General features: G+C 47.0%; 1 protein-coding gene across 1 annotated transcript in view; it reads right to left on the bottom strand.

Annotated features, from left to right (window-relative positions):
• The window catches only part of VPS8 (VPS8 subunit of CORVET complex), a 1,704,823-nt gene that overhangs the window by 1,068,032 nt on the left and 608,819 nt on the right, over positions 1-27,972 (bottom strand). Inside the window, exon 26 of the mRNA XM_086955430.1 lies at positions 16,076-16,195. Within this exon, the coding sequence (XP_086811556.1) occupies positions 16,076-16,195 (120 nt within the window). The remainder of the gene's footprint in view (positions 1-16,075; positions 16,196-27,972) is intronic.

Raw genomic sequence — 27,972 nt, 5'->3', positions numbered from 1 at the left:
GGCCGTTTTTTGTGCTACCTTCGTGTTCTTTTTTAGATTCCAGGGGTTTTCTGGGTGTCTTTCGAATTCCCTCGATGCCTTTTTCCCCCTGTCCCTTTTTTGTCTTATGATTGTGAATTCCACCCCCTTTGACATTCTCGGTGTTTCCCGAGGGGGCGTGGTTGGTCTGGGGTTACGCAAGAAACAACCAATACGATTGCAGTGGAGTGGAAGAAATCCTGTTTCGTATCAAGCCACTCCCGTTTATTAACTGGGGTAAGCAGGGAGGTCGGTAGTTTGTGTGTGTACTTGGCACTGGTATTATTAGTAGGGGTGTGTTTAATCTTGTCCCTTTTTTCATTTATAGCGGTCTCGTCTGTGTCAAGCTGTCAGCTGCCAAGAAGCCAGAGGAGACGAGCTGTGTTCCCCAAGACCTTGGGTTCCCTTGTTTTGTTACCCACCTTCTCCCGGTGTCGTGTTCTCCACCATCCGTTTTGGTCGCGGGTGTTGGGGGTCAAGGTGAGGGTAGAGGATTGGGACGTTCTTCACTCCTGCAGTGTTGGGCTGGTCGGCATCGGAACACCTAGACCGGAATCAAGCATCCAAGGACCGGTTTCTGGCTATCAGCCTTCTTCAGCCTGGATAGCTTGACTCCAGCGATGTGGAGAGCCTGGGACTCACGCCTGAGCATACCCAGCCCACTCGGGGTGAAAATTGCACTGTTCCCATGAGGCACAGGGTCAGACTGATTTGCATATGGCCATGTCTGAACTGGGGTGGTGTGGAGTGCAAAAAAAATGATGGATTTATGCCTAGATCTCTGTACTGGGGTGAATGTATGACATTGTTCTGCATTCTGTCCATCAACTGTGGTTTTTGCATTTGTCACCCCGAGTGGGATGGGTATGCTCAGACGTGAGTCCCATGCACTCCACACCATTGGATTCAAGCAAGCCGGGCTGCAGACGGCTGGAATGCCAGAAACCGGTCCTCGGAAGCTTGTTACCGGTCCAGGGAAGGCATGGCTTGGCAGTTTGGGCTGGACTGTTCCCATGAGGCACAGGGTCAGACTGATTTGCATATGGCCATGTCTGAACTGGGGTGGTGTGGAGTGCAGAAAAAATGATGGATTTAGGCCCAGATCTCTGTACTGGGGTGAATGTATGACATTGTTCTGCATTCTGTCCATCAACTGTGGTTTTTGCATTTGTCACCCCGAATTGGATGGGTATGCTCAGACGTGAGTCCCATGCACTCCACACCATTGGATTCAAGCAAGCCGGGCTGAAGACAGCTGGAATGCCAGAAACCGGTCCTCGGAAGCTTGTTTCCGGTCCAGGGAAGGCATGGCTTGGCAGTTCGGGCTGGACTGTTCCCATGAGGCACAGGGTCAGACTGATTTGCAAATGGCCATGTCCGAACTGGGGTGGTGTGGAGTGCAAAAAAACGATGGATTTAGGCCCAGATCTCTGTACTGGGGTGAATGTATGACATTGTTCTGCATTCTGTCCATCAACTGTGGTTTTTGCATTTGTCACCCCGAGTGGGATGGGTATGCTCAGACGTGAGTCCCATGCACTCCACACCATTGGATTCAAGCAAGCCGGGCTGAAGACAGCTGGAATGCCAGAAACCGGTCCTCGGAAGCTTGTTTCCGGTCCAGGGAAGGCATGGCTTGGCAGTTCGGGCTGGACTGTTCCCATGAGGCACAGGGTCAGACTGATTTGCATATGGCCATGTCTGAACTGGGGTGGTGTGGAGTGCAGAAAAAATGATGGATTTAGGCCCAGATCTCTGTACTGGGGTGAATGTATGACATTGTTCTGCATTCTGTCCATCAACTGTGGTTTTTGCATTTGTCACCCCGAATTGGATGGGTATGCTCAGACGTGAGTCCCATGCACTCCACACCATTGGATTCAAGCAAGCCGGGCTGAAGACGGCTGGAATGCCAGAAACCGGTCCTCGGAAGCTTGTTTCCGGTCCAGGGAAGGCATGGCTAGGCAGTTCGGGATGGACTGTTCCCATGAGGCACAGGGTCAGACTGATTTCTGAACTGGGGTGGTGTGGAGTGCAAAAAAACGATGGATTTAGGCCCAGATCTCTGTACTGGGGTGAATGTATGACATTGTTCTGCATTCTGTCCATCAACTGTGGTTTTTGCAAGTGTTTTTCCATGCCGGCATGGCTGGACAGCTTGGCGGGCTTATGTGACAAAAGCAAATACAGAGCGCATTTCATGTTTTATTATTTTTTCTTAAATTTAGCACATACACTGAACTGCTCCCTTCAACTTACATGTATTCTCTGTGCTCTGTCTGTCATCCACAATGCCCCCCCTCTCCACTATATTTTGTATGGGTTCAATCGTGTTGCTTCTACCCTCCCCTCCCGTAACATATTGGTAAACATCGGGGCATTTGTGTAGCTGGGAGGACTTTAGCTGTAGCAAAGAGGACCCACACCCATTTTGTAAACAATAGTCACATGGCCCTCAACCAGCAAACATATCATGACCCGAAACAGCAACTAATCCGGAAATGTTTGGCCGAGAATGAGGTTGGTCCCAAACTGGTGAAAATCACAGCCTTCTCACCACCAAGCCATTAATACACATCATATGCACCTGCCTGCTCTTGCTAACTAAAGTAGATATTGGGTAAAATCCACCTTCAGTCCAAGGACTCGTATTCACAGAAATGATGTGCTGCAGTTCTTGCAGAAGGCTGAATTTAGATTACCCGCCTGTTTTGTAAAATATTTGGGATGTGCAGCTAGTAAACTGAATGCATACATGCCAATAGACCCGAATCAGGCGGGAGACTAGCAACTTTTCAAGCCACAAATGGCTTTCTTTGAGCGGTCTCTCGCCTGAAATTGCATTTTCTACAATAGAAGTAAATGGGGAATTTTCATTATTCCGATTTTTTTTATTGTAAATCACCCCGTCCCGGTCCGAACATGTTGGCATGTATGTGAATGCACCACAGGCTGAACCCAGTGTCATGTATGAAATAATAGTCTGTGTTTAACAGGCTGTCCCATGCCCCCCATGAACGGCTCGCTACTGTGATATGTTCAAGCTATTTTTATGATGGGCCTGAAACTCTATATGAAATGTTTATATGAAAAATGTTAATACTTCGACTCCTTCATGAGCTGCTCTCTATTGTAATACCATTAAGCTCTTTAATATGACATAATTGATATTTTCTATGAAATATTTTTTATCTGCATACTTTCAATGCTTTTTACTAACAGTTCATTAACAATAAATAAATAAATACTGGTATTCTTCAGGTACGCTTGGTAATCTTATGCCCTCCTGCACCTCTACAAATGTTCCCTGCCTCTGCTACCTGGTGTGAACCTACTAATACTCAGACTTTAGGTTTCTTTGCATGGTCAATGTTCTGATGGAGTAGTGGCCTTCTGCCTCATGACTCAGCTTCATTTTGCATCCTCAAGAGTAAACAATGCTCACATGTCAAATGCTGGTCTTCTTTGCTGGCTTTGTTAAGGCCCTGCACGTCTTCCTTCATCTGCTGCAGCTTCACTCAACGGTGCAGGCAGACTTGACTCTCTGACTGTGCAGCAGCTGGGAAAAATTGAGCAGTGATTTCCTGAAACACCCTATTAGGTCTCCTGCTTCTCACAAAATGGAGCTACTGCCTCTAGTTGCCAGGAAGAAAGATTGCTTACCTGATTCTGGCAGCCAATCAGAAAGGAGAGAGGCATTTCCTTTTTTTGTATTTGTATTCATCCATTCACACTCCTCTATGTTAACATAGCCATATCTTTACTATAAAGTTGCTAATAAGAATTATAATATGGTCTAGTGTGTTTTTTTCTTCAAATAATCATTCTACTGCAAAAAAAACATTGCCATTTACAATGCCAATAGCTCCAATACCAACAAATGCGAGACCTATTGCACTGCAAATGCTGGTTATAATTGTGATTTGTCCGGCCATGGACAGCGCAGTCCAAACCAGTGGTCTATTTGTGTGGATAGGGGGTTAATAGCAGGGCCATAAATTTCCTGCGCCACTTGTTCTTTGTCTTTGTGTAGAAAAATGCCCAAGTACTTAACAGGGATGTGGGAATATGCAAATTATGGGCATAGTGACGGTAGTAAGGGGAAAGATTTTGTTTTTAGGCCAATTCATCTGGAGACCAGAATAGACCATAAACTGGATCACTTCCTGAAGAATTGGGAGCAAGTTATCATCCGGGTGCCGCTTAAACAAAAGAACATCATCTGCTTATAGTTTAATAAGAAGAGGTCCTGGTTTGAATTGTAGTCCGCAAGCATGTTTTTTTTTTTGAGGTGCCGAACCAGATGGTCCTTTGCTATTACAAAAAGCATTCCAGGTGCAACAGGAAAAGGAGGGGTCAATGAGCCGTTAGCCCTGATGCGTGCAGTAGGGATGGAATATAAAAGTCTTATCAACGAAGAAAACTCAAGGGGGGGATCCCTAACTTGCAGAGTGTGGCATGAAGAAACGGCCATTCTAGGGAAATCAAACACCTTCTCCACATCCAGCAAGGCCATCACGGCAGAAACATTGGGAGAAATCCTTTTAAGGACAGAGAAACGGTTTGAAGACTTAAAGAGGTGGAACAGTGGGTGACAAATCCCAATTGGTCAGGGGATATCAAATATTCTATCAGGATGGAAAAGTGGTTGGAAAGCACTTTGGCCAAAATCTTATAGTAAAAAAAAAAAGGGAGCAATAAGGGTCTATAAGAGCCACAATATTGTGGGTCTTTGCCAGGATTGAGGAGTAGAGTGATGACAGCCTCTGGCAGGGATGGAGGATGAACGCTGGAATCCCAGGAATCCACAAACATGGCTATTAGTTGTAGCGCAAAGAGGTGCTTAAAGTGTTTGTAAAATTCCCCAGTGAACCCATCAAGGCCAGGTGCCTTGGAGCCATCCAGGCAATCTATGGCCTGTATAATTATTTTCCTGGAAATAGGTACACTAAGGAACCGATGATGGGGGTCAGTCAGCCACACCAGGCTAGTTCCTCTCGGTTAGCCGCTCGTGCTGTTGCATCTGCAGAGAGCCCAGTTGCATAGAGGTGTGCATAATATTGTTGTAGTATCGCCAACACCTCCTCATTGGCAGTAACCGGAGACCCCACCATCTGTTTATAATTCGGCTATATATGATGAGCCTCATGGGGGAAGAGAAGTTGGGCCAGGTTGCGCCCAGGACGCTCACTCTGTCGTACCTACAAGTTTAGCCAGGCTGCGGCAACTTGGCCCAAGTAAGCGGCCAGGGGGCCTTGTGTCATTGTGCATCGACTGAGTCCACCTCGGTCAGCTCTTTCTCAATGTGTTAGACCCCGCATAAGTCCCGCAACACTCCAGAGAGTTTAGAAATGCATATGCCCCTAATTTACATCTCAAAAACTTCTCAAAGTGTAGCCTGTGATTCCACAAAGCTCTCATTAAGTTGGAAGTAGTCCACCACCCCCGTACATAGCTCGGAGCAGAATAGTGCATCTTGTAACGCTATGGTGGGAAAATGCTATTGCCTCTCCAGGCCCCTACCAAAGGGGACATGCAGTGTGACTTGAATCGGAGCATGGTCCGAGAGTGTACAAGCTAAATGTTGGATAGTGGTGAACTAGGGGCAGAGAGTTGCAGACCTGAGACAATCAATGCCAGACCAGCTGATATGAGGAGTGGAATAATCGGGATACGCCAGTCTTGAGTCTCTCTTCTGACACCAGGCATCTTATAACCCTGGGAATATCACAATCCAATATTTCTGAAAACTTGGTGTGCAATATTATTGCATGCCACTATAACCTTGGGATTGCAACCACTCGCAATTGGGTGGTTTGTGTTATCAGATGCAAAAAATAGATATACATCACCACCACCCCCGTCCCTTCACCCCTTCCAGAAGCCAGCCAAGCTGCAAATGTGGAGATGCACTTCTCTGGAGGTGTGCCAGTTATCAGAGTCCCAGCGGCAGTAATGTACAAGTTACTTTCCTTTGCTAACGATGTACGAGTTACTTACCTTCGGTAACTATGTATCTGGTAGAGACGATTCTAGCCGCAGATTTCTTAACGTAGAATTATCCCAAGGCGTGAGACTGGATCCGGAACATTTTCTTGGCCACAGCATCTCTGCGCGCCGGGTGGCGACACCGTGTGACTCCGCCTTGACGTCCTCCACAGGCGAGACGTCAGCAAGGTCACATAAGCCTCATCCCGAGGCGACGACTGCAGTTTTCTTTGGATAACTTTTCCGCGCCACAACGCAGAGCCGTCACAAACAAAAACTGTGAGAATATGGGAACAGTGTGCGAAAACAGAAAGGGAAGAAACGAATGGTGAGGAACAGCACCATCCAGGGGAGTGCCAGGCACTTTGGCACCGAAAGTCATAGAAGGGAAGAGCAGAGCACAGCTACTGCGAAGCAACCCTGCAAGCAAATACAACAGCCTCACTGGACAGAAAGCATGTGAAAAACGTCACAACAGATGAAAGAGGCCTGCAACCCCATCCCATAAACAGTGAGGGACAACAAGGCCAGAACAGAAAAGCAATGAAAATGTAACCCCCAAAGCAACACCAGTAAGGAGACACACCTTCCCTTTAAGGAGCTACGGGTCGAGGCACAGCCAAGAGACCCCAACTCAGAGGACTGCAGAGGAGACAAAAATTTCAAGCAATGAAAAAGGGAGAACATCATGAGTAGTCCCCACACTGGAAGACCAGGTTGCAGGGACGCAGAAGCACCCATGAACCCACCAACCAATCACCAGAAAGGAAGGAGTGGATCAAACGTACGAGTTACTTACCTTCGGTAACGAGACAATTATAACCGGAGTTTGCTTACGTAGAATTATCCCCAGGTGTGAGACTAGATCTGGAAACTTTTTGCCCAGCATCTCTGCGCACCGGGGGGACGGCAACACGCAACTCTGCCGAGGCGTCATCCGCGTACATGACGTCAGCGAGGTCACATAAGTCCCACCCCGGCAAGCCTACGTCAGTTTTCTTCGGAGAAATTTTACGCGCCACAACGCGGAGCCATCAGACAAATCTGTGGGAGTACGGGAACAGTGTGCGAAAAGCAGAAAAAGTAATGGTGGCGAACAAAACCAGAAGGAGCAGTGCCAGACACTGGAGTACCCGAAGACAGGGAAAGAATAAAGAACAGAGCACAGCCCTGAGCAGCCACCCTGCCAGTATGTAAACAACCTCACCCCTGGAGACAAGGAACATATGTAAAATGTCATGACAACATGTAGCAGGACTACAACCCCCACCAAGAACAATGAAAAGGGAACCAGTTCGCAGACAAGCAGGAACGCCAAACCTCCAAGGCAACCCCAGCACAGAGTGCGACAACCCCCCAAAGGAACAAAGGGCAAGGCACAGCCAGATGACCCCAACCCAGGGGATAGCAGAGGGGTCAGAACCCTTAGCAATAAGGGGAGAGGGCAGAGAGTGAAGGCAAGCCCCAATCCTGGAGCAAAAAGAGCAGAGGGGCACATGATTATCTATAAACCCATCCTCCAATGTGCCAAAGAGGAGGAAAGTAACAAAGAAACAGGACGAATCATCCTGCCAGGAGAGCTAAAAGAAAGCACTCACAGAAGACACAGCCACCCAATGGAGGCGAGTGCAGAAGACCAACCAAGGGTCCTAGAAGAACGGGGATGAAGGGTGGGCTGTGAAGGAATCTGCGGCTAGAATTGTCTCTACAAAATACATTGTTACCAAAGGCAAGTAACTCGTACATCTAATAGAGACTACTAGCCGCAGATTCCTTAACGCAGAATAGATACCCAAGCAGTGGCGGTTTTAATGTTTGGGCGGTGGGGTGTTGCCCCAGTAATTATTTTTGGGCAATTTACAACGATCACACGCACCTTCAAATCAACTTCAATCAATTAAAGCGCTCCGTCGCGCTGCAGCGTCACGTCATCATAACATCACGTGACCAGCCAGGCCTGCACTCACTGTCTGTTACTGTACTACGGCTGGGCCTGGCCTGGCACAGTGCGCACTGCGCATGTGGGGTTTGTCTGGCTGCCCTATCTGCAACTAGCAACCCTATGTGATTTGAAAAGCAAGCATGGGCGAGTATGGGATTTGCGCACCTCCACGGATCCCAATGGTTTTGAAATGAGCGGCGTTTTTTTCGTGATCAATCCAATCCTGACGCTGGTCTCTTCAGAGCAGCTCTCCTCTGAAGAGAGCAGCGTCATGATTGGCTCTGCAGCATGTAGTGCGGTTGGCAGTCTAGTTGTCTTGACTTGCACCGCGGGGGTGGGAGCATCCAACGTGGGGCAATGGCCAATCACTGTAATGGCTTAGTGTTAAGCCATTACATGATTGGACATTGCTGCCTGCTGAGCAAATCGGGCCGGCCAGTCACCTCCTCTCTGCACAGACGAGAGAACGTGCAGACAATTGGACAGAGTTTGTTCGAGAAGACTGTATGCGTACTTGTCTCTACTCTACTACTACTCTCACGACGTGTAGAAGAGTGACTGTTAGCACAACAAGGTGTGTAAACTTGTATAATGTATTTGTTCAATCATTATCCTCTGTTGTATTTTGTGCACTGACTAGCCTAGGGGCGGGCAGTATAACAGACTTACTATCTCCCCCCTCTGATTGCTGTGCTCCAGCGTTTTAGCACATTTTATCTCTCTGGTATTTCCTTTCAAGGAGCTTCGCCTTTTGATATAGTTTCATTTTATTTCTGTAGCTGAACATTTTATTTACGATAATAAACACTTACATTTATGAGGGATGAAGGCTGTTAAAGTTTAGTGGGGGGCCGGAGGAGAAGTGGGATTCATGGAGCGGCAAAGCGGTTTACCGTTTTTTTGCACTAGAGTAGTCTCCACATTTATTTTTGGGCTTCGATTAGCTGGGTAGCTGCAGTTTTGTTTGCAAGGCGGTACTCGCATGAAATTGAAGAAGAGGAAGGGGTGTTTTGGGCCTAGTTTTTCTGACCTTGCCGACGTGGTATTGTGTGTTTTGGGAACCGAAATTGTTGGTGTTCCCCCCAGCTGGGAGTGTGTTCTAAGGGTCGGGACTTTGAATAAGGAAACGAATGAATGAGATGACCTATATTTTATTTTTAGGGAAGTTTAACTGTGAACGCCAAAGCTGTACAGTACAAATGTGTGCATGCACGTCCAATTAGTAAAAGAAAAACAAATGCAACTTTGCTTTGTTACCGTTACTACTTTTTAGTATTTACCGCGTATATTCTTTCCTTTGTAACTTGTTCTAAAATAAGTCATTTCAAGCCTCTTTTGCAGTAGTGTCTATCTCAGGAGCTAAATTAAATACTGCATACCAAAACACTCATGTGTGTGCAAACATTATTTTAGACGAAATCCACCGCAAGATTTTTCTTGCTTTCAGTGTTATGTAATGTAAGAAAAATCTTGCCTTGGATTTGGGCTAAAATAATGTTTGCACACAAAACCAATTACCACCACTTTAATCGCGATAATCCCTCTGTGGCAGGATGGATTTGGCGGGCTTGACTGTCTGCATAGCATGACCCTGTGCCAAAGTGTGAACTACACTACACACATCAAAGTATCGCTAGTCCATGACCGCCTCAAGCATTGCTGGCCTCCAGTACTGCTCCCTGCTGGGAGGTGAGATCGCACCAAAACAGAGGCTTCTTGGTCCGACCTGAAGACGCCTTTGAGTTTCATGACCTGTCACCTTTACTTACTTATCTATCCAGCGCGGATATTGGTAGAATATACATGCCTGCACCAGGATCCTGACTGATGCAGGCAGGTACATGCTACCAAATGTCCGCCCTGGATACAGAAAAGGAAGTAAAGGTGCCCCAACCCTCCTTACATTGTTCGGCCTCGCTCACTATGCTCACTTGCCATGGTGCACACCGCCACAAATGTTGCGCCCCCCCCCACTTTCAAATGTCACCAGCCGCCACTGTACCCAAGCCATACCCACGGGGAAGGAGGGTCTGCGAAAGGACCCCACCAACCTGGATATAACAGAGGGTCCCACAGGGGACTAGTCCAATGGACAGGGCGAGGAGCCTCGTCCCCCTAGGCAAGGGAAACCCCTACAAGCAGAACACCACCGACCCCAAGAGGTGTGTGGGAAGAAGAAAAGAAGAAGAAAGAGGAAGCCTGTTCACACTCAACAGAGGAAAGAAGGGCAAGGCCAGGGGAGGCCGAAGCACCCCACGCCCCTACAAGGCAACATAACCTCCATCCAATGCCAAGGCAAGGAAGAGAGAAAAGAACAACCTAGAGGGTCCCAGGAGACGAGGGAAAGAAGGCTAGCTCCCCCCGCACCCCCCCCCCCCACCGGGAACATGCCCGCAAAGAAGGCAGCTGAGCCCACCATAGCCGGAAGTCAATAGACCAGACAGAACGGCGCTGACCGCAATAAAGCAGTCGGGAGCAGGAAGAGCAGCCCGGGGCCCCCAGGAAGACCTCCGCCTGGAGGAACACAAAACCATCAAAGCCCCCAGGACAGAGAACATGAAGGTGAGGAAGGGCCCGGACACATCTCAGAGAGGGGCCCGCACACACGACCCAAAAGGAAGTAGAACCAGAGCCACGACGCCAGACGGCAGACAGCAGGCAGACCAGGCTAACAGCGCAGCGACCCCTGAGAAGACCACCCCGGGGCGCCACAAAGGCATTCCAATCCAGCAAAAAGGGAATAAGGGAATTGCACCTGCAACATACGTAAACGCCATGGAGAGCATAAGCCCGCAGGCGACCACAACTCCCCAGCATAGAATAAGCTATATAACAGCTACCACTACACCACATAGGGTATATTAAGTCCCAAGACATGGGAACCCCCTTAGGAAGAAAATTCCGCAGCAGAGGACAACATAAAGAACCACACGTAAAAAAAACAGCAGAAGGCTTGTCAAGGAGCCAAAGAGAAAAAGAGAAGGCCTAATCTCAGGGCCTACCTGGTAAAGATAACCCAAAGCAAAAACACACAGTCAAGAAGGGCCTTCCAGCAGCCAACAGAACCACAGCCTCAACAAGTAGGACTCAAGTGGCCACAAAGCACACAGAACAACAACTAGGATGACCCGCCCAAAAGGAGGAAAACCTCCAAGAACTAGATAAACTCACGGGTCACTGAGGGGGAGAAGGAGGGAGAGGAGGAGGAGGAGGCGGCCGAAGCCCTTCTAAGAACCTCCGGATGGCCGAGTCTGCCGGGGCATGGAACAAAAGAGTGCCATCGAAAAGGAAGATCAATCAGCCGTTCCCGAACATTTTCCAGGAACACACTGTCCCAAAGCCAAGCATGGCAGCGAAGGGCAACTGAAGAAGCCATGGCACGACTAAGCACCTCAGAGATGTCCAGAGCGGACAAAGAATAAATGCTGCCAGCTCCTGGCCCTCCAACACATGGTGCCGCAAATCAACCCTAGCATCCTCCTGTGAAGCGGCGGATCCCAGGGACTCAGCCGAGTCCCACACATAAGAGGTGGCCCTAGCCAACACACAAAGTGTTAAGGGCCCGTAGAGCCGCACTGGTCGAGTCGAACACATTGCGCCCCCAAGAGTCTAGCCAGCGGGCCTCCTGTGATGGTAGAGACAACAACGGCGGCAGGGAGGGAAAGGCAGTCTGCAAAAGGGGGCTTGAGGCAGAGGCATGGAGGGAAAGACACACCAGGTCACATGGTGCTGGAAGGTGCTGGTGCAGAAGGTGTTGGGCTACCAGATCCCCCGTGGCGGAGCGCCCCCAAGTCCCCATCAGGTAAGAATGGAGCGAACCCTCAAAGGGAAGCAGCAGCTCCCTCCCACCAGAGCCTTGGTGGAAAACTTCCAGAAGATGATACGCGGGGAAATGGGCAGCCAGATCACCCACGCGCAAAATACCCACAGTCGTGGACACAAAGCGAGCGAAGGCCGCACCCGCCTCCGTAGGGCCCCTTAGTGGAGAAAGCAGCTCCTCCGTGGGCGAAGGCTGCAAACTAAGGTGGCCATCCCCGAAGCCAACCGGAGTGGGCAAAGGCAAGGCCCGGAAAGGAGAAAGAGGGACCGAGGAATGGGGGACCTGTGGTTCCTCAGGTGAAAACCACGGCGAGGAGCCGTCCTTGGACGACATCGGGGAAAAAGCCACGACGCGGAGGCCCATCTCTGGCGAGGACGACACCAGTAGGTGCCCAACCTCCAGGGAAGAGGGGGCGTCCAAAGAAGAGTCCGCGACTCGACGCCTGTCCAGCGCCGTAGAGTCCGCAGCCTGAGGCAGGAAGTCATCATAGTCCGGCGTCTCCCCTGGGAGACGCCGGACAGGCTTCTTCCACACCACATAGCGCAGGGGACCGGGGTGGGATGGGGCTGAGGTGGCTAAGTTCCGGAGCCGACTCGACCTCCGATAAGGCAGCCGCCTGCGTGGAGTGACGAGTGGGACCCAGGGAGTGACAAGGAGCCCCCCGCCAGCCTCGACCCATATTGGGACGAGGGGGGTCCGCCGACCTATGTGACGCCGCCAAGGCCGACTCGTCCTCTGACGAGACAGTGCCTGCGTGGAGGGACGAGATGGGCCCGGAGGGGGACGAGGGGTCCTCCGTCAGCCTTGACCCTTGACAGGACGAGGGGGGTCCACCGACGCCTGTGGTGCCGCCAGGGCCAGCAGCTGCCGGCGCCGTAGCGGCGTCACCTCAGCCTCAGACAATGTCGCCGCCTGTCCATAGGGCCGAGAGGGGCTCAGGGATGCGAGAGGATCGAGAGGGACTCGGGAGGGCACCCCAGGCCCCGGCCTCCACCCGCGGCATCGCCAGGACCGGGGAGGAAATCCTTCAGCGCCGAAAAGGCGCCGGCGAGGCAGGCGCCTGCTCATAGGACCGAGGGGGACTCGGGGGCGAGCCCTGAGTCCTGGCGATTTCCTGCGACACCACATGGAGCCCCATTGCGATTGGAGGCGAGGCAGGGGAGGCCCGCAGAACCACACCTCGATGACACCAGCCTCATACAACCTGAAGCTGAACTCGTCAGCGCCAGGGTCGAAGCTGCCAGGGTCGAAGCGGCCGGCAGCTCCGCGGAAGGCCCCACACAAGGCAAGGGATCCGCGGATGTCTCAAGAGGGTGAGGAGGGGCCAAAAAAAAGCCTGCAGAGCCACAGCATAGCCTGTCATTTGGGCCTGAGTGGCCCCGACTTATAGAGCGCACTGTCACCAGACGGTCACCTTGCGGTGTCGCCTATTCGGCTTCCTGGCGCTGATACTCATACCGCTGTGGAACCCCTCCTGGCTTTCCCTGTGAAGTGTCCACTCCTGGGCACCCCCAGGGTGAAGCCAGGCATCCTTAGCGCTCTTGGGGCCGGTGTGGAGGCTAAGCAAGCTATTGCCCAGAGTTGCAGCGTGGGGCCCATGATTAGAATAGGCACCGAGGCAAGAATGAACAGGTCCGAGGAAATTGAGCCCGAGACCCCGCCGAGGCGGGAATCGAACCCTGGTCCCTGGCCAGAACTCTGCATCAGGGTCTGCCGCTCTTACCATTGAGCCACACTCCTCTACAAGCTACAGGACGTACTAGCTGGCGGCGACGCCCTTGGGGCTGTGGCGAATGCCGATACGGCAGTCGGAATCAGTGGCTCCTGGCTTCTGTAGTAGGGGACGGATGCTGGGATGACACCGACCTGGACAAGCGAGCCGACAGCAATTTCATCCGGCGCTCCCGCCGGGACTTCGGTTTGAAGTGCTGACAAGAGTTGCAGTCCGTATAGTCATATTGCTCTCCCAAACACCTCATACAGATGGAGTGAGGGTCCGTCGCCGTCATCTGACATGCACAAGAAGTACACGTCTTAAAGCCCAAAGGCATTCGCACACTGTTCCTCAATGCAAAGTGTGAAAAGAAGGCCTGAAAAAAGGTCAGAGACATGGTCCGGATCCGCGTTGCACGCGGAAAAGAGGAAAACTGACGTAAGTGTGCTGGGGTAGGACTTATGTGACCTTGCTGACATCATGCTGCGGACGACTTCAGGAGTCACGTGGTACCGTGACCCAGTCCTCCCCCACCCCCCCTGGCATGCAGGGATGCTGTGGCAAATAAACTTTTCCGGATCCAATCTTACACCTTGGGATAATTCTACGTTAAGGAATCTGCGACTAGTAGTCTCTATCAGATGATTGACAGGATCTGATCATTCCTTGTCCTCTGCCTTCAGTTAGCACAGTGTACTGTGCTTTCGGGCACTTCTCGCTTATTGTTTTTCCATCATGCCTTGATGGGGATTGGAGCCAGGAACAGGAAAATGTTCCTGAATTCTCTGCATTCCTCCACTGTCCCAGGGATTCTCTATGAACAGCAGGACTTGGAGCCGTGTAGTGGACAGAAGTCTGCTTGCCAAAACGAATTTCACTTGGAGTGAAATTTAGCAGCATCAGGACTAAAGTTACAGTTCTTCGAATGGATGCTAGTAACCCTGATTGGGCTATCTGTACAGCGCCATCAGGAAAATTAGTTACTTCTTGGCACTACGTGAACTTTGGTGTTGTTTTTATAGCTTTTAAAAAGTGCTTTGTTCAGACTCATTGGAAGTAAACACTCAGTTATGTTGGTAGCTTTTTGAGAGGCAAACGCTTTCTTGCTTGGTCTCTTTTCCTCTTTTCAGAGAGGACCAAGTAGTGTCAATTTTGCTTTTGTGCATTGCGACTAACTGGGTGAGAAATACAAACCACTACACAAAGACCAGAGAGTACTGCAACCTTCTGACTGATTTTGATGAATAGTGAGTTAAGCCAAATCAAACTATTGGCCCAACTGAGTAAGACACAGTCACCTTCTTCAGCAACAAGTGATTCGCCCATTACCCCCGCATCAGTAACATATGCTGGCATTTGTACTGTGACTTAGGAGCACACTGTTTATTTCTAACCCATATGTATCTAGGTGACACATTAACTTTGCGGATTCTATTTCTTAGCCATTGTCTCTGCTGACATTGAGTTTCCACCTCTAGCACGCAGCTTGTCCATAAAGCGCCCCATTGGAAATGTAGGTCCACTGCGGGTTGTCTCAGTGGAGTTCTGCTCTGCAGAGCAACACACATTTTGGGCACATTTAACTAACACGTTTCGGCTGAAAATTATAGAGTCTGATCTTTTTCTTACAGAATAACATTTCCTCATTAATTCCATAGTGCTAGTTTGGAATCTTTAGTGCACTTGAGGCATTGCTAAAAAACTTCTTGTCTTGGCTATACCCTGTGGAGTATTCATCCTTAGTTAATTCGATTGGCTTTTTGGGACTGTCCTTCCATGTCCACTTGAGTGTTCCATTGAACTGCATGGCAAATTAATTGATAACTATACTACTCTACATTCACTCTACTCCTGTTGACATGCATTGTCATTTAAACGTGAACTCGCACAAGGTCCTAATGAGAATTATTTCTTTCAACCCTCGCCCATCTCCCCGCTACTTGATTCCCAGGCGTGAGCCCCTCTAAAGGCAATTCTTTAAAACAAAACTTTTTTTAAAAAAAAATTCTGCAGATCCCAGTGCTGAAGAGTATTGTTTCTGACTTAACCAATTAAAGTTTTTTATTAAACAACTGTTATACTTTTATTTTGTTACATCTATGTTTTAATACCTTCATCCCATTTATTTTCAGGGAGAAAACTGGAAGTGCTCCAGAGGCCGGGCTTAAATCGTCCCACCCACCAAAGAAAAGTAACATAATGGGGAGCCGTAGCCAACGGACAATAGGTCAAGGGAGCCACGGGTTAACGATTGGGAACCATTGCATAGATGTATGTTGAGGTTTCAGCCTTCCAAGATCATTTTGCACATCAATGCACCTGTGTTGCTGCTTGCAGTTATGTCGCACCGGGGAAATGCTGAGAAATTATTTTAACATAACAGGATGATGCACACAATTTTATGGTCCTATATAATGTTCCAGTTAGAAAAGAAATATAAAATCCAACTTAGATGAAAATCTTTGACCTCTCAGAAAAGGAAGTCATTTCTCATTTATAGGAATTATTTCTAGCCCAGTTAATAACATAAGCCAGCTCCCCGTGTCCTACCATATATATTATCCTTAAAGTAAAATACATAGCATGGTCTTACCAAAGCAAGCACATTCAAAAATTCCCTGGTGTCAAAATGCAGTAGGGTCCTCACATAAGGGTACACTTCTTCATTGGGCAATGCTTCTGGTGAGTGGAGACGAATTAGAAACTCGAACACCTTTGAAGAAACATTTTAATTATGAAACATAATTATTTACCTTTCAAAAACACTAAACTGAACTCCATTCATAAAACAAAACAATTTTGTCTAAATTTAAATATAAAATATATAAGTACATATAAACATAGCAGTGTTCAAGAAGCAGCAACAATTGCAAGAACAGCAATCCCTTTTGAGACATATTTTCCAGTTTAGATGATTCTATGCCTGTTGGTACTTTAGGTGGAATTTTAACTCAATGACCTGGAATGCCGTGTGATTTGAATCTGTGTGAGCATATTGTGGTGCAGTCTGAATGATGGCTTTGCTGGTAAGAGGTACTTGGTGGGTTAAGGTTAACATTAAATTGGTATTATGTGACAGTATTGTGTAAGAGTACAATGGGTTCAAATGTAAACTATGCAAACCAGTCATGCTGAGCAGAATGCTAACAGGTGTGCACTACTTAAATTTAAAACTGATCTTTTGTAGGTCTGTAGTTTCACATTCAGTAACAGCCATAATACCCCTGGCCTAGAGAACAAGGACTCATTGCGTTCTAGTGCATTTAAAGAAATGAATCAAAAAGTACATTAGCATGAGACCTGAGGGGTTACACCAGAGGTGCGCTATGCATTCCACAAATATACACTTTAGAGTGGACCATTTTGCTCATCGTGTACCTTGTGAAGATGCTAGTTTTCACTATTATTTATGGCAGACTCCAATAAAAATAACTACCCCAGATATGGTGCCTGCATTTAGAAATATTAGCAATCATAAGAGAAATCCACCAGTGATCCATGATATTTCAGAAAATGAGAAGCCTTCTGCAAAGTAAATAAACACAAAACAGGGGCATCACACAGCGCTCAAAGGCTTCACAACTAAGTAAATGATATATATGAAAAAAATTATGTTACTTACCCTGTAAGCATCTGTTCTTAGCATTTACAGCTGTAGATTCACATGCTTTGCATACTCCTTCCATCTAGTTTTGGGTCCGGATGTTTGTAAGTTGTTTTTCTTTTCCAGTCACGAGGTAAGGTGGCTCCTCCTTTCGGTGATAGCGTGCATGGGCATCAACTCCATTGTTAGATTGTTTTCCCGCAGGAGGGTGAGAATGGAGTAAGTGAAAAATAGAGATGTCCATGCGTATGTAATGTAAATAATGAGAACTGCAACAACTTCAGGTAGGAGGTGGGAGGCTGCATGTAAATCTACAGCTCTACGTGCCAAAACAAATGCTTACAGGGTAAGTAACATAATCCGTTAGAGGCAGGTGTGCTGTATGTACACATGCTTTGCATAGACTATATAGCAGTATTCACACAAAGCATTGGCTAACCAGTAGGTGTAGCAGTGGTTTGGAAAAGTGTCTTTAGCACTGCTTGTCCTACATTGGCTTGTTGACATAACACATCCACACAATAATGTTTAGTAAAAGTGTGCAGTGTAGACAATGTTGCTGTTTTACAATTATCAGCTATGGGAATATTACCTAAAAAGGCCATAGATGCTTCTATTTTATGACTGTGCTCTAGGAGATATAGATACAGTTCTGTTAGTTTTAGCATTGCAAGTTTGAATATAGTCAACAATCCATCTCGAAATACCCGATTTAGAGATAGGACTGCCTTTGTGAGGTGTAGCAAATACAAAAAAACGTTGCTTTTTTAACGAAAATCTTTTGTCCTCTCACTATAGTATATTAACGCTCTTCTGACATCAAGTGTGTGAAGAGCACTTTCTGCCACCGAATCAGGTTGAGGAAAAAACACAGGTAACTCAACAAATTGGTTAATGTGAAAAGCAGAAACCACTTTTGGAAGGCATTTTGGGTTTGTACGAAGAACTACTCTATCCTTATGAAGTTGAAAGAAGGGTTCTTCTAAGGTTAATGCCTGTAGCTCACCAACTCTCCTTAATGAAGTGATAGCAATCAGGAAGGTAACTTTCCATGAAAGAAACTGTAATGGACAATTGAGCAATGGCTCAAAAGGTGGACCAATGAGTCTGGTAAGAACAATGTTAAGATTCCAAACTGGTGCAGGTGGTAATCTGGGTGGTGTTACTCTTTTAAGGCCTTCCATAAAGGCTTTAATTACTGGAACCTTGAACAAAGAAAAGTATTGTCAGTTTTGCAAATATGTGCCTACTGTTGCAACGTGCAATTGGATGGATGAATAGGCTAATCCAGCTTGCTGAAGAAGCAAAAAGTAAACAATATTTTGAATATCTACATCTAGCGGATCAATAATGTTGTTATTACAATATGCAACAAATCTATTCCATTTCGCCACATAACATGCTCTGGTGGTAGGCTGTCTTCACTCTTTAAGATCTGTCATACAATCTGGCGGCAAATGTAAGTACCCAAACTCTATGATATATAAGGAGCCAAATCACTAGGGTGAGCTCCTTAGGGTTTGGATGTCTCATTTCTCCATGGTTCTGAGGGAGAAGGCTGGAATTGGGGTGCAGCTTTTGATGTGGAACCACTGATAGTTCTAAGAGTGTGGTGAACCACGGTTGACGGGCCCATGTGTGAGTGATGTTTGCCTGCGCTTCCAAACCAGAAACCGAAGGAGAAGAGGAACAAAAGCGTAAGCAAATATCCCTGACCAATTCATCCATAGGGAATTGCCTTTGGATAGAGGGTGTGGGAACCTGGAGGCAAAGTTTGGGCATTTTAAGGTGTCTACTGTGGCAAACAGATATATTTATGGGAATCCCCATTTTTGGAAGTATGGAAGGAAAACCTAGGGATGAAGTACCCATTTGTGTATTTGTTGCTGCATCCTGCTGAGGAGGTCGGCAATTCTTGGGATGTGTTCAGCCAGAAGATGAATTCTGTGATATTATTGTACAATGTCAAATGGTCTAAGAGACGTGTGATAGTTGCAAACAGTGTGTCCCCCGTTTTTGTACATAGTACTTGGCTGTCATATTGTCCATTCGGACTAGGACAACTTTCTCTATGAGGTGAAGCTGAAAAGGTTTTAGTGATAGATACACAGCTAGATTCTCTAGATAGCTGATGTGGAGACTCTTGTGCTGTTGTCCCACAGACCCTGAATTGTTTGATTCTGTAGATGGGTACCCCAGCCTGTTAGAGATGTGTCTGCTGTTAGTACGAGCAGTGGAACAGGGTCGATGAAGGGCTGCCCTTTTGATAAGTTTTGTGTGTTTCACCACTGCAACACTAGATCTGTTAATTGACCCAGTGATTGATTCCACTGACATGCTAAGCATTCCTGTAGGGGACGCATGTGTAATCTTGAATGAGGCACTATTGCAATGCATGATACCATCTTTCCTAGCAGGTTCATGAAAGTCCTGTCTGTTACGTATTGGGTGATCTGAAGCTGTAGTAACAGAGTTTGAATATTTCAAACTCTGGCTGGATAGGAAGAGGCTAGAGCTGTGTGAGTGTTTAGAGTCGCTCCCAGATAGGACTGCTTTAATGAAGGTTGAAGAGGAGACTTTTGTGTATTGACCGTAAAGCCCAATTGATGGAGAAGGTCTAATGTAGTCTTTGTTACTCACTCTTAGTAAGTTATTTATCCCCTTGAGGAAATATAAATTTTATGGTCAAGTTGTGTTCCCTAGCGCGTACCCCACCGACTCCATGTACCAGCTTAAAGTGCATGTAACTTCCCTCCTGTGCCAGCTATGAAGACGCAAATACATTTGCGTCCAACGTTAACTTGTCCTCTTTCAGATCCACCCTGAATGGATTAAATGGTCCATTCCTAAGTATGCTATGCCACCGTCTTTTTGTAGTGTACTTTACATGTTTTTCCTGCTCTGGCAAAGTAGGCCCTGAATTTCTGCCATCGAGCCTCTTTTTCTGGCTTCTCACTATGACAGCCTCAGCCCAGGCTGCCTCTGTACCCGTGAACTCTGACTTACTTCCAGCGCGGCCCCTCGCGCTCAGCTCAGCCTGCTTCCTGCCAAGACTGACTATAACCTTCGAATTATCTGTTCCGCTCCTCGAAAATGCATTCCTGCCTACCAGCTTCAGTAAACATCTTCCCCAGCTGCAGAGCCAAAGGGCCGACCCGTCTCAGTGCAAGTAATTCATAGCTCCTGTTACCATGCTTCCATGGAAGGCCCCGTGCCCCCTACGCTTCTCATGCAGACACTTAGGCGCTTATACACGCATCCACAGTTAGCATAGAATAGCTTCTGCCCCAGAGACCTTTCCGCCCAGATAATATGGTTCCTAAACATCAGATATCAGATATGATAGAAGTACAAGTTGATCTGACATGCCAGACTTCTGTCTCTTTCCGTCAGTGTAAATGTCAAGTCCCCTGCACCCCTCCAATCACACGTCATGCAGCTGCGCGCGCATTCAAGCTTCCGATTTCTGCTGACATTGCAACTTTTCTGTTAATGCCACCCCTTGGTGCCACCCACTTGCGTCACCTATCAGTGACGTTTCTAGCACACACCTCCAGTTCACGCCTCTTGATTACGTACTAGTACCACGTGTATACTGTTATCTTATCTTCTCTCAACTGTTACGCCTCCTGCACTGTTGCTTATGATGTGAATTAAGTATATAAGCTATGTATTGTCAATAAAATGTAGCGCGCTCTATCCCTTCTGACACCCCTGTGGTGGTCAGAATCCGATATCCTGGTCATGACCATTCCTTTTTGAGGAATAAAACCCTTAGAAACTCTAACACCACGGACTCTGGTTTTTTCTTTCCGATCTGAGTTATTATTGATTAAGTACTTACCTGCATAGAAATTAAGAGAGTAAATTAATTATTTACGTCATTTTGGCGCCCGAACAGGGACCCCTCCCCCACCTCACGCGCCGGTTGGCGCATTGCAAGCTCTGTCCCCTGCCATCAGTTAGATGGAACCAACGCGTACCGGCAGGATTTCCTGCATCTCCCTCTGACCCACGGAGGTGACGAAGACTGCGATCAGTGCCCAGACGAGGCGGTGAGGAGTGCGGAGGATCCCGACCAGAGCCTAGCCGAAAGAAGCAAGGTCCGAGGTGTCAAGAGGCCCACCAGTTTTCCGAAGTTTTCCGAAGTTTCCCGAAGTCGAGCCGAGTCGAGTCCAGTCCAGTCGAGTTTTCCGAGGCCTTCTGTTTCCGTGCTTCCCGGTGAGTACCATTGCTGGGACGTATCTAGACGGGTTTGGGTACACAAGTCCGGTCTGCACTGTTTTTAGGCAGTGTATCTGTACTGTTTAGCAGTATACCTAGTATTCTGAATTTCTGCACTGTTACACCAGTGTATCTGTACTGTTTAGCAGTACATCCAGTATAGAGGGTAGTCATCTATGTCTCAAATGTTTTTGTGTGATTAATGTCGTGGTATGAATGTGACCGTTTAATGTGCATTGTTGTGTTTCTTGTATAAACTAGCTGTATTCAGTATTAAGTAGTAAGGATTGAGTATTCAGTAATAAGTAAACAAGATGCCGTTTTTCAACAAGTTAAAGCAGATAGGAACTAGGAAAGGGATACTGGAGGAAGAAATTCCTATCCCCCCTAGGGACACTCCAGGTAACTTCATGTATCATAAACATGGCATAGATGCCATATTGTATCTAGACTTATGGGCCGATTATACTAAACACCTAGACGAAAGACACAGATGGCCTGTTACCGGAACATGGGATGCCGAGTGCATCATGAAGGTAGAAGAAGTATTATGGAAAAAGAAAGCTAGACAATCCCAGAAAGACGCCATAGAATTTTGGCGTAAGGAATCACATAAGCGTGCTGAGAAAGCACTCCGTAGAGAGGACAGACTTAAAGAATCTGAAAAGGCCCAAGAAAACGAGTTAGTTACTGAAGGGATCCGAGTAAAAACAGAACAAATAGACCGTGCCCGAAACAATCTCGTAAATGGTATGTATCTCGCGGCCGAGGGTACACCTGAGGCCCTATCAGAAATACCGAAAAACTTACCACCACCATTAGTTCCAACTAAAGTAATGCATAAGACTACTAAAGACATATTCCTAAATTCTTATCTAGAGGATGTAGCACCGGCTTACACCAATCTGCCTGTTCGTGCCTTGCCTAATGACAGGGACGGGGGTGGCACCCCGCCCCCGGATCATGTCCCGCCAGTACCGCGACAGACCTCCCCCGCTCCGCCAGCTCCGCCACTTCCTGTACCCAAAACTGACCTACCGAAACCACATCTACCTGATCCTACCAAACGACAAATTCAAGTTCAGATACAGACTCCACAGGGAGATAGTGCCCAAGCGTCCGCCTCAGGAGGTGCGACCGCGGGTCTTCGGACCCCGCCATTAACACACAGATTCAATCTAAGGGATATGCAGAGTCCTCTCACGTTCAGGTCACCCCGCCTTGACGCATTAAAGGAAAACATTTCAGTTTGCAGATATGATCCAGTACCCGGAAAAAACGATCTAATGATATTGGCATCACTACGGTTAAGATCTGCTACTGATATCTTGCTATGCTATGTAGGGATGAAGGACCGTCTAGATAGAATATATGAGTTTGTTCAGACAGGGAAAGACCCTGACAGTATCAAGGATGCCATGGAGAAACAGAAAGTTGACATTCAAGCACAAATACTACGATTTTTCATAAATTGCCTAATAAGAGAACGAGACAGGCCTGGAACAGATCAAAGTGAACTAGATGCACTAAACAAGTGGGGTCAAAATATAGCCGATGGAAAACATGACAAGGGGACTTGCATAGCCAGTATGTATAAGAAAATTAGAAAAGCAGTGATAACAGTACACCAGAAAGGGAAAGACAAAGCTTCCTCCGAGGAGGAAGAAGAACTTGAAGAACCAGAAAGGACTCCAGATACTATAGCGTATGTAGGTAAGGGAACTTACCTTAGGAAAGGCATCCGTCCAGAAAACAAGAGAGTTTTTCTCTCTGCTTTAACAAATCCGAATTCTTCTGAACATCAGTTCCAGGAGACTGATAAAAGACTACGAGAAAGAATGGGGTACCATGTACTCAATTCGATGGATGAACAAGAACTAGCCCGGTCAGCCATCTTATGGGCCGAAAATCCGGACATATATAATGATGATACCTTAGCACAGACGTTTCTAAACCTTTCCCCAGATGAACAGAAATTAGCAGGTGTATATATGATTCAGCACCTCCTCACGAAATACAGAAATAAACATTCCGATCCAGGTCCCTTACACGAAACATTAGAAGCACTACTCATGGATAGATGGAGAGGTTTCAGTACTAAGTTAATACAAATAATTCTAGAACAACGACATAAATATAACACTTTCATAAGCCCTGAATATGTTCCGGCCCCGCCTCCAGAAAGGAAAATGTACCACATGCAATGCGGTAGTGGCATTGAAAGCCAGAATCCCTTACGAGAAGTACACCCAGTTATGGGTGCGGATCACGCCTTGAAACGTGTATATGTGCACACGCCACTGACTAAGTTAGAACTGTTAGAAATGAAGAAACTAGTTCCGTGTCATGATAAAGACCCTGCAGGTTTTCACAGAGAGCTTAAAGACATGTTACTAATGGGGGATTACACGTATGATGATATCATGAAAATGTTGAAGGTGCTGTTGCCCGCGGGCATTTACGAGAAATTAAAAGAAAAAGAATGGGAGGTGGGGGACACAAAGATTGCATGGGCAGAAATAGAAGACGAAGAAAGCAAACGGGTCCCAGGGGTAGGCCTTGGGGACAAGACTAAAGCATTACCCGGATTAATAGTACAGGTTTTGCCAAGATTATTGACAACTAGAAAGGAAGATTGGGACGCCATCTCGTCCTGTAAACAGAAACATGATGAAGATACTAGTGACTTCTATTCAAGATTCGAGAAATGTTTCATTATAAATAGTGGCCTACAACCGAGCAGCGAATCATATCCACACCTTTTTGTATCAAAACTAGTCGAGAACTCCCTACCATTAGTTAAAAATAGAGTGTACAAAGTTGAAAGTACTTGGCAGGCAAATACGCCATCCCAGATGTTACAAATGTTACAATATCATCAGAACAGAATTAGAGAAGAACAAGATCAGGAACAGAAACGTATGAAAGACACCAAGATGAAAATGTTAGTAGCTCAGACGGTCCCAGCCGACGGTCAGAGAAAAGGTGGGACCCAGACAAGTCACACTACAGCTTCCGTTAAAGGGACATGTAATTACTGTAAACAGCCAGGTCATTACGTACATGAATGCCCAGTCCTGAAACATAACATAGCAACAGGTAAAACTAAAGAAAGACCGCATCCGCCTAGACAAGACCAGGTCCAGCAACAGACCTCACAGAATACACAGCCTATACATGCTCCATCTCATACAGCACAGACAGTAGCAGGACCACAGCCCATTGCCGCGACTCAGCAAGTTTCGCAACAGATGTACCAGTATGCCCAATCTGCATATCCAGATTACCCCCGATATACATGAAACAGCCTAGAGAGGGAAGGTGGTTTGCCTCTTATTGAAATTCCTGTAGATCAAGAAGGTCCTTATGTACACAGTCACGTATTGGGAAAAGACAGAAAGTTTTTAATTGACACAGGGGCAAGTCGCACTACAATCAGTCATAATGAAGTCCCAGGGGCACCCCTCTCAGGCTCACAGAATGTTTCCCTTGGTTTCTCAGGACAGCCTATTGTAAATGAAGTATCGGAACCAGTACCCTTGGCTGTGGGTCCATTATCACGAGTTACAGATTTGCTGTCCTGAGAAACCAAAGTGGGGAGACAGCTCACTCCCGATCGCATTCAGTTAATTGTAAACATGCCACGACCCCAGACACAAAAGGAAGTGCGGGCCTTCATAGGCCTCACCTCGTACTGCAGACAATGGATTCCTCAATATGCATTTCTAGCTAAACCACTCATCCAGTTAACGACGCAGGAGGCAGCAACTTCGACTGCCCTCCCTTGGACTCAGGAACATACACAAGTCTTTGAGGAATTAAAGAAAGCATTATGCCAAGCACCAGTTTTAGCGACACCATGTTACAGCAAACCGTTTACACTTTTTGTTACAGAACGTGATGGTACAGCATTGTCTGTCCTCACTCAAGATCAAGCAGGTTCACATAAGCCTTGCGCTTATTTTTCAAGTACATTGGACTCAGTAGCCCAGGCACTCCCTGCGTGCTTGAAGTCAGTAGCAGCAACAGCATTAGCAATAAGACAGAGCGATTCAATTGTTTTAGGCCATCAGTTAACAGTACAAGTTCCACACTCTGTAGAAGTTCTTTTAAACAGAACTCAGACTCAACACTTGACTATAGCACGACTGACAGGTTACGAATTGACACTATTCCAGCCACATATAGAAATCAGACGCTGCAGTATCCTGAACCCAGCAACACTGTTACCTACCATTATGACAGATCCAGCCCCGCATGATTGCATAGAGATCATTAATGCAGTAACAAAGCCCCGACGAGATTTAACAGATGTTCCATTGACAAATCCAGACCTGACACTTTATGTGGATGGTTCATGTATGAGAACAAGTACAGGAGAGTTAGTGGCCGCATATGCAGTGACCACCGAAACTGAAGTTAAAGAAACACATCGTATTGATACACTGTCTGCTCAAGCGGCAGAGCTCATCGCTCTGACCCGAGCCTGTATTCTAGCCAAAAACAGAAATGTCAACATATACACTGATTCCCGTTATGCGTTCGGAGTTGTACACGACTTCGGCATGTTATGGCAAGAACGAGGTTTTCTGACCTCTCACGGTACCAAGATCCAACATGGTCCCCTCATTCAAGCACTGTTAGAAGCAATACATCTGCCTTCAGGCATATCCGTCATGAAGTGTAAAGCACATACTAAAGTCACAGATTCTGTTTCCCAGGGTAACGACCTGGCAGACAAGACAGCAAAACGTACAGCATTGACTAACACTCAGACAATTGATACGACAAAGACTATAGGACCGACAAATTGTATGACAGTCAGGGATCCCGCACTAGATGTTATTGATATTCAGACACACGCTACCACAGAAGAAATAAAGAAATGGATTGAACTAGGAGGGATCCAGACAGATCAAGGTTGGATGACGAAGGGAAAATCTACATGGTTTCTCCCTGACTCTATGGTTCAAGTCATGATAAATACAGCACATAGCCCAGCACACCTAGGAGAGAAAGCGATGTTAGACAGTTTACAAAATCTTTGGAACAATAAACACTTACGAGCAGCAGCGAAACAGAAAGTGCGTACTTGCATGATCTGTTGTCAGTTCAATCCAGGTAAAAGCGTCCCTGTAGAGCAAGGTGGATTTCATCCTCCTGATCACCCTTTTGAAGTCCTCCAGATGGATTATATCCAGATGGACCGTTGTCGAGGATTTAAATATGTTCTCGTAGTTGTCTGTGCTCTGTCCCGCTGGACCGAAGCATACCCAGTCCCAGATTACACTGCTCCGACCACTGCCAAGCAGCTGGTTCGTGAATTCTTCCCACGATACGGCTTGCCCCGTGTCGTGTACTCAGATAACGGTCAGCCATTCTCATCTGCATTAATGAAAGAAGTTTCTTTATTATTGGGATACCAGTGGAAATTCCATTGTGTCCGACATCCTGAAGCCGCAGGCCTGGTAGAAAGGCATAACCAGACACTAAAGATCCGCCTTGCCAAATTATGTCAGGAGAAAGGGGTCGACTGGATAGTCGCCCTGCCAGTGGCACTATTCTACATGAGAATGGTTGCCCATTCGAGATCAGGGCTATCCCCGTACGAGGTGGTCTTTGGCAGACCACCGAATATGTGGGGGACGCCCATTCCGAAAAAGATTACTGATGTTGATTGTAACATGTTGACAGATTACCTTGCCTCCTTGATGTCTGCACTACAATCATGTCGTTCACAGGTTGCCGCAGCCTTCCCTGACAACACTGATGTAAAGCCGCATGACGTCCGTCCTGGGGACCTCGTCCTAGTGCGCAATTTTGATAGAAAGAGTCCGTTGGAGCCCCGCTGGAAATCACCGAAGACCGTCCTTCTCACCACGAGGACCGCCGTGAAGATCGAAGGGAGAAAGGGGTGGGTTCACACGAGTCATGTGAAAAAATTCTTTGGACTGAAACCTGATCGAGACTCGTCCACCCCCACCAAAGACTGTGTTGAGCCAAAAGACTTTACAGAATCTGAACGAGAAAAAACTCCCCAAGAGGAGTATCGCATGAAACTCCGATCTAGCAAGTCAGACAGTTTAATTGTTTAAGTCCTCCCCTAGGTGAATCGGTTAAATAGTTTCTGACATGTATCCCCTAGATCGAGATAGAGAGAGAGAGAGGCGAATTAAGAAACATGTATATTGTAAATCACTTCGTAGTCACTGTATAGTGACACTATTAATCATGTTTATTCTGAGTATTTTAATTATTGTTGCTAGCATCCTTTTACCTATCTACTACCCTATCTTCAAGCGTGAACAATCTGTCTACAATGTCTCTGCTGAACACACTTTTAGCAAGTTACCTCCACATGAACTCTCCTACAGACTTGCGCTGCGCAACAATACATTCATTAGTATGCTACACCATTCTCATCAAACTAACAATGCTACAGATTGCTGGATATGCGGCCGACTCCCTCCCTACCAGAATTACAAGGGAGCTCTGCCCCTCTTTCCGTACCCGTTCACTCATAATGGCTCCTGCGGCGCATGGTTTAAAATAATTAATTCCTTAGATCCTGATATTGCTGTTTTCGATGGGGGCTGGGTTTGGGGAAACCTGAACTTGGTCCTGCTCAACGTTTGTTACCCAGATAAGGAGGGACTCCCCAC

Source organism: Lissotriton vulgaris, chromosome 2_1, assembly GCF_964263255.1.
Source record: "Lissotriton vulgaris chromosome 2_1, aLisVul1.2, whole genome shotgun sequence".
Lineage (NCBI taxonomy): Eukaryota > Metazoa > Chordata > Amphibia > Caudata > Salamandridae > Lissotriton > Lissotriton vulgaris.
This window is presented reverse-complemented; position numbering and strand designations above follow the sequence as displayed.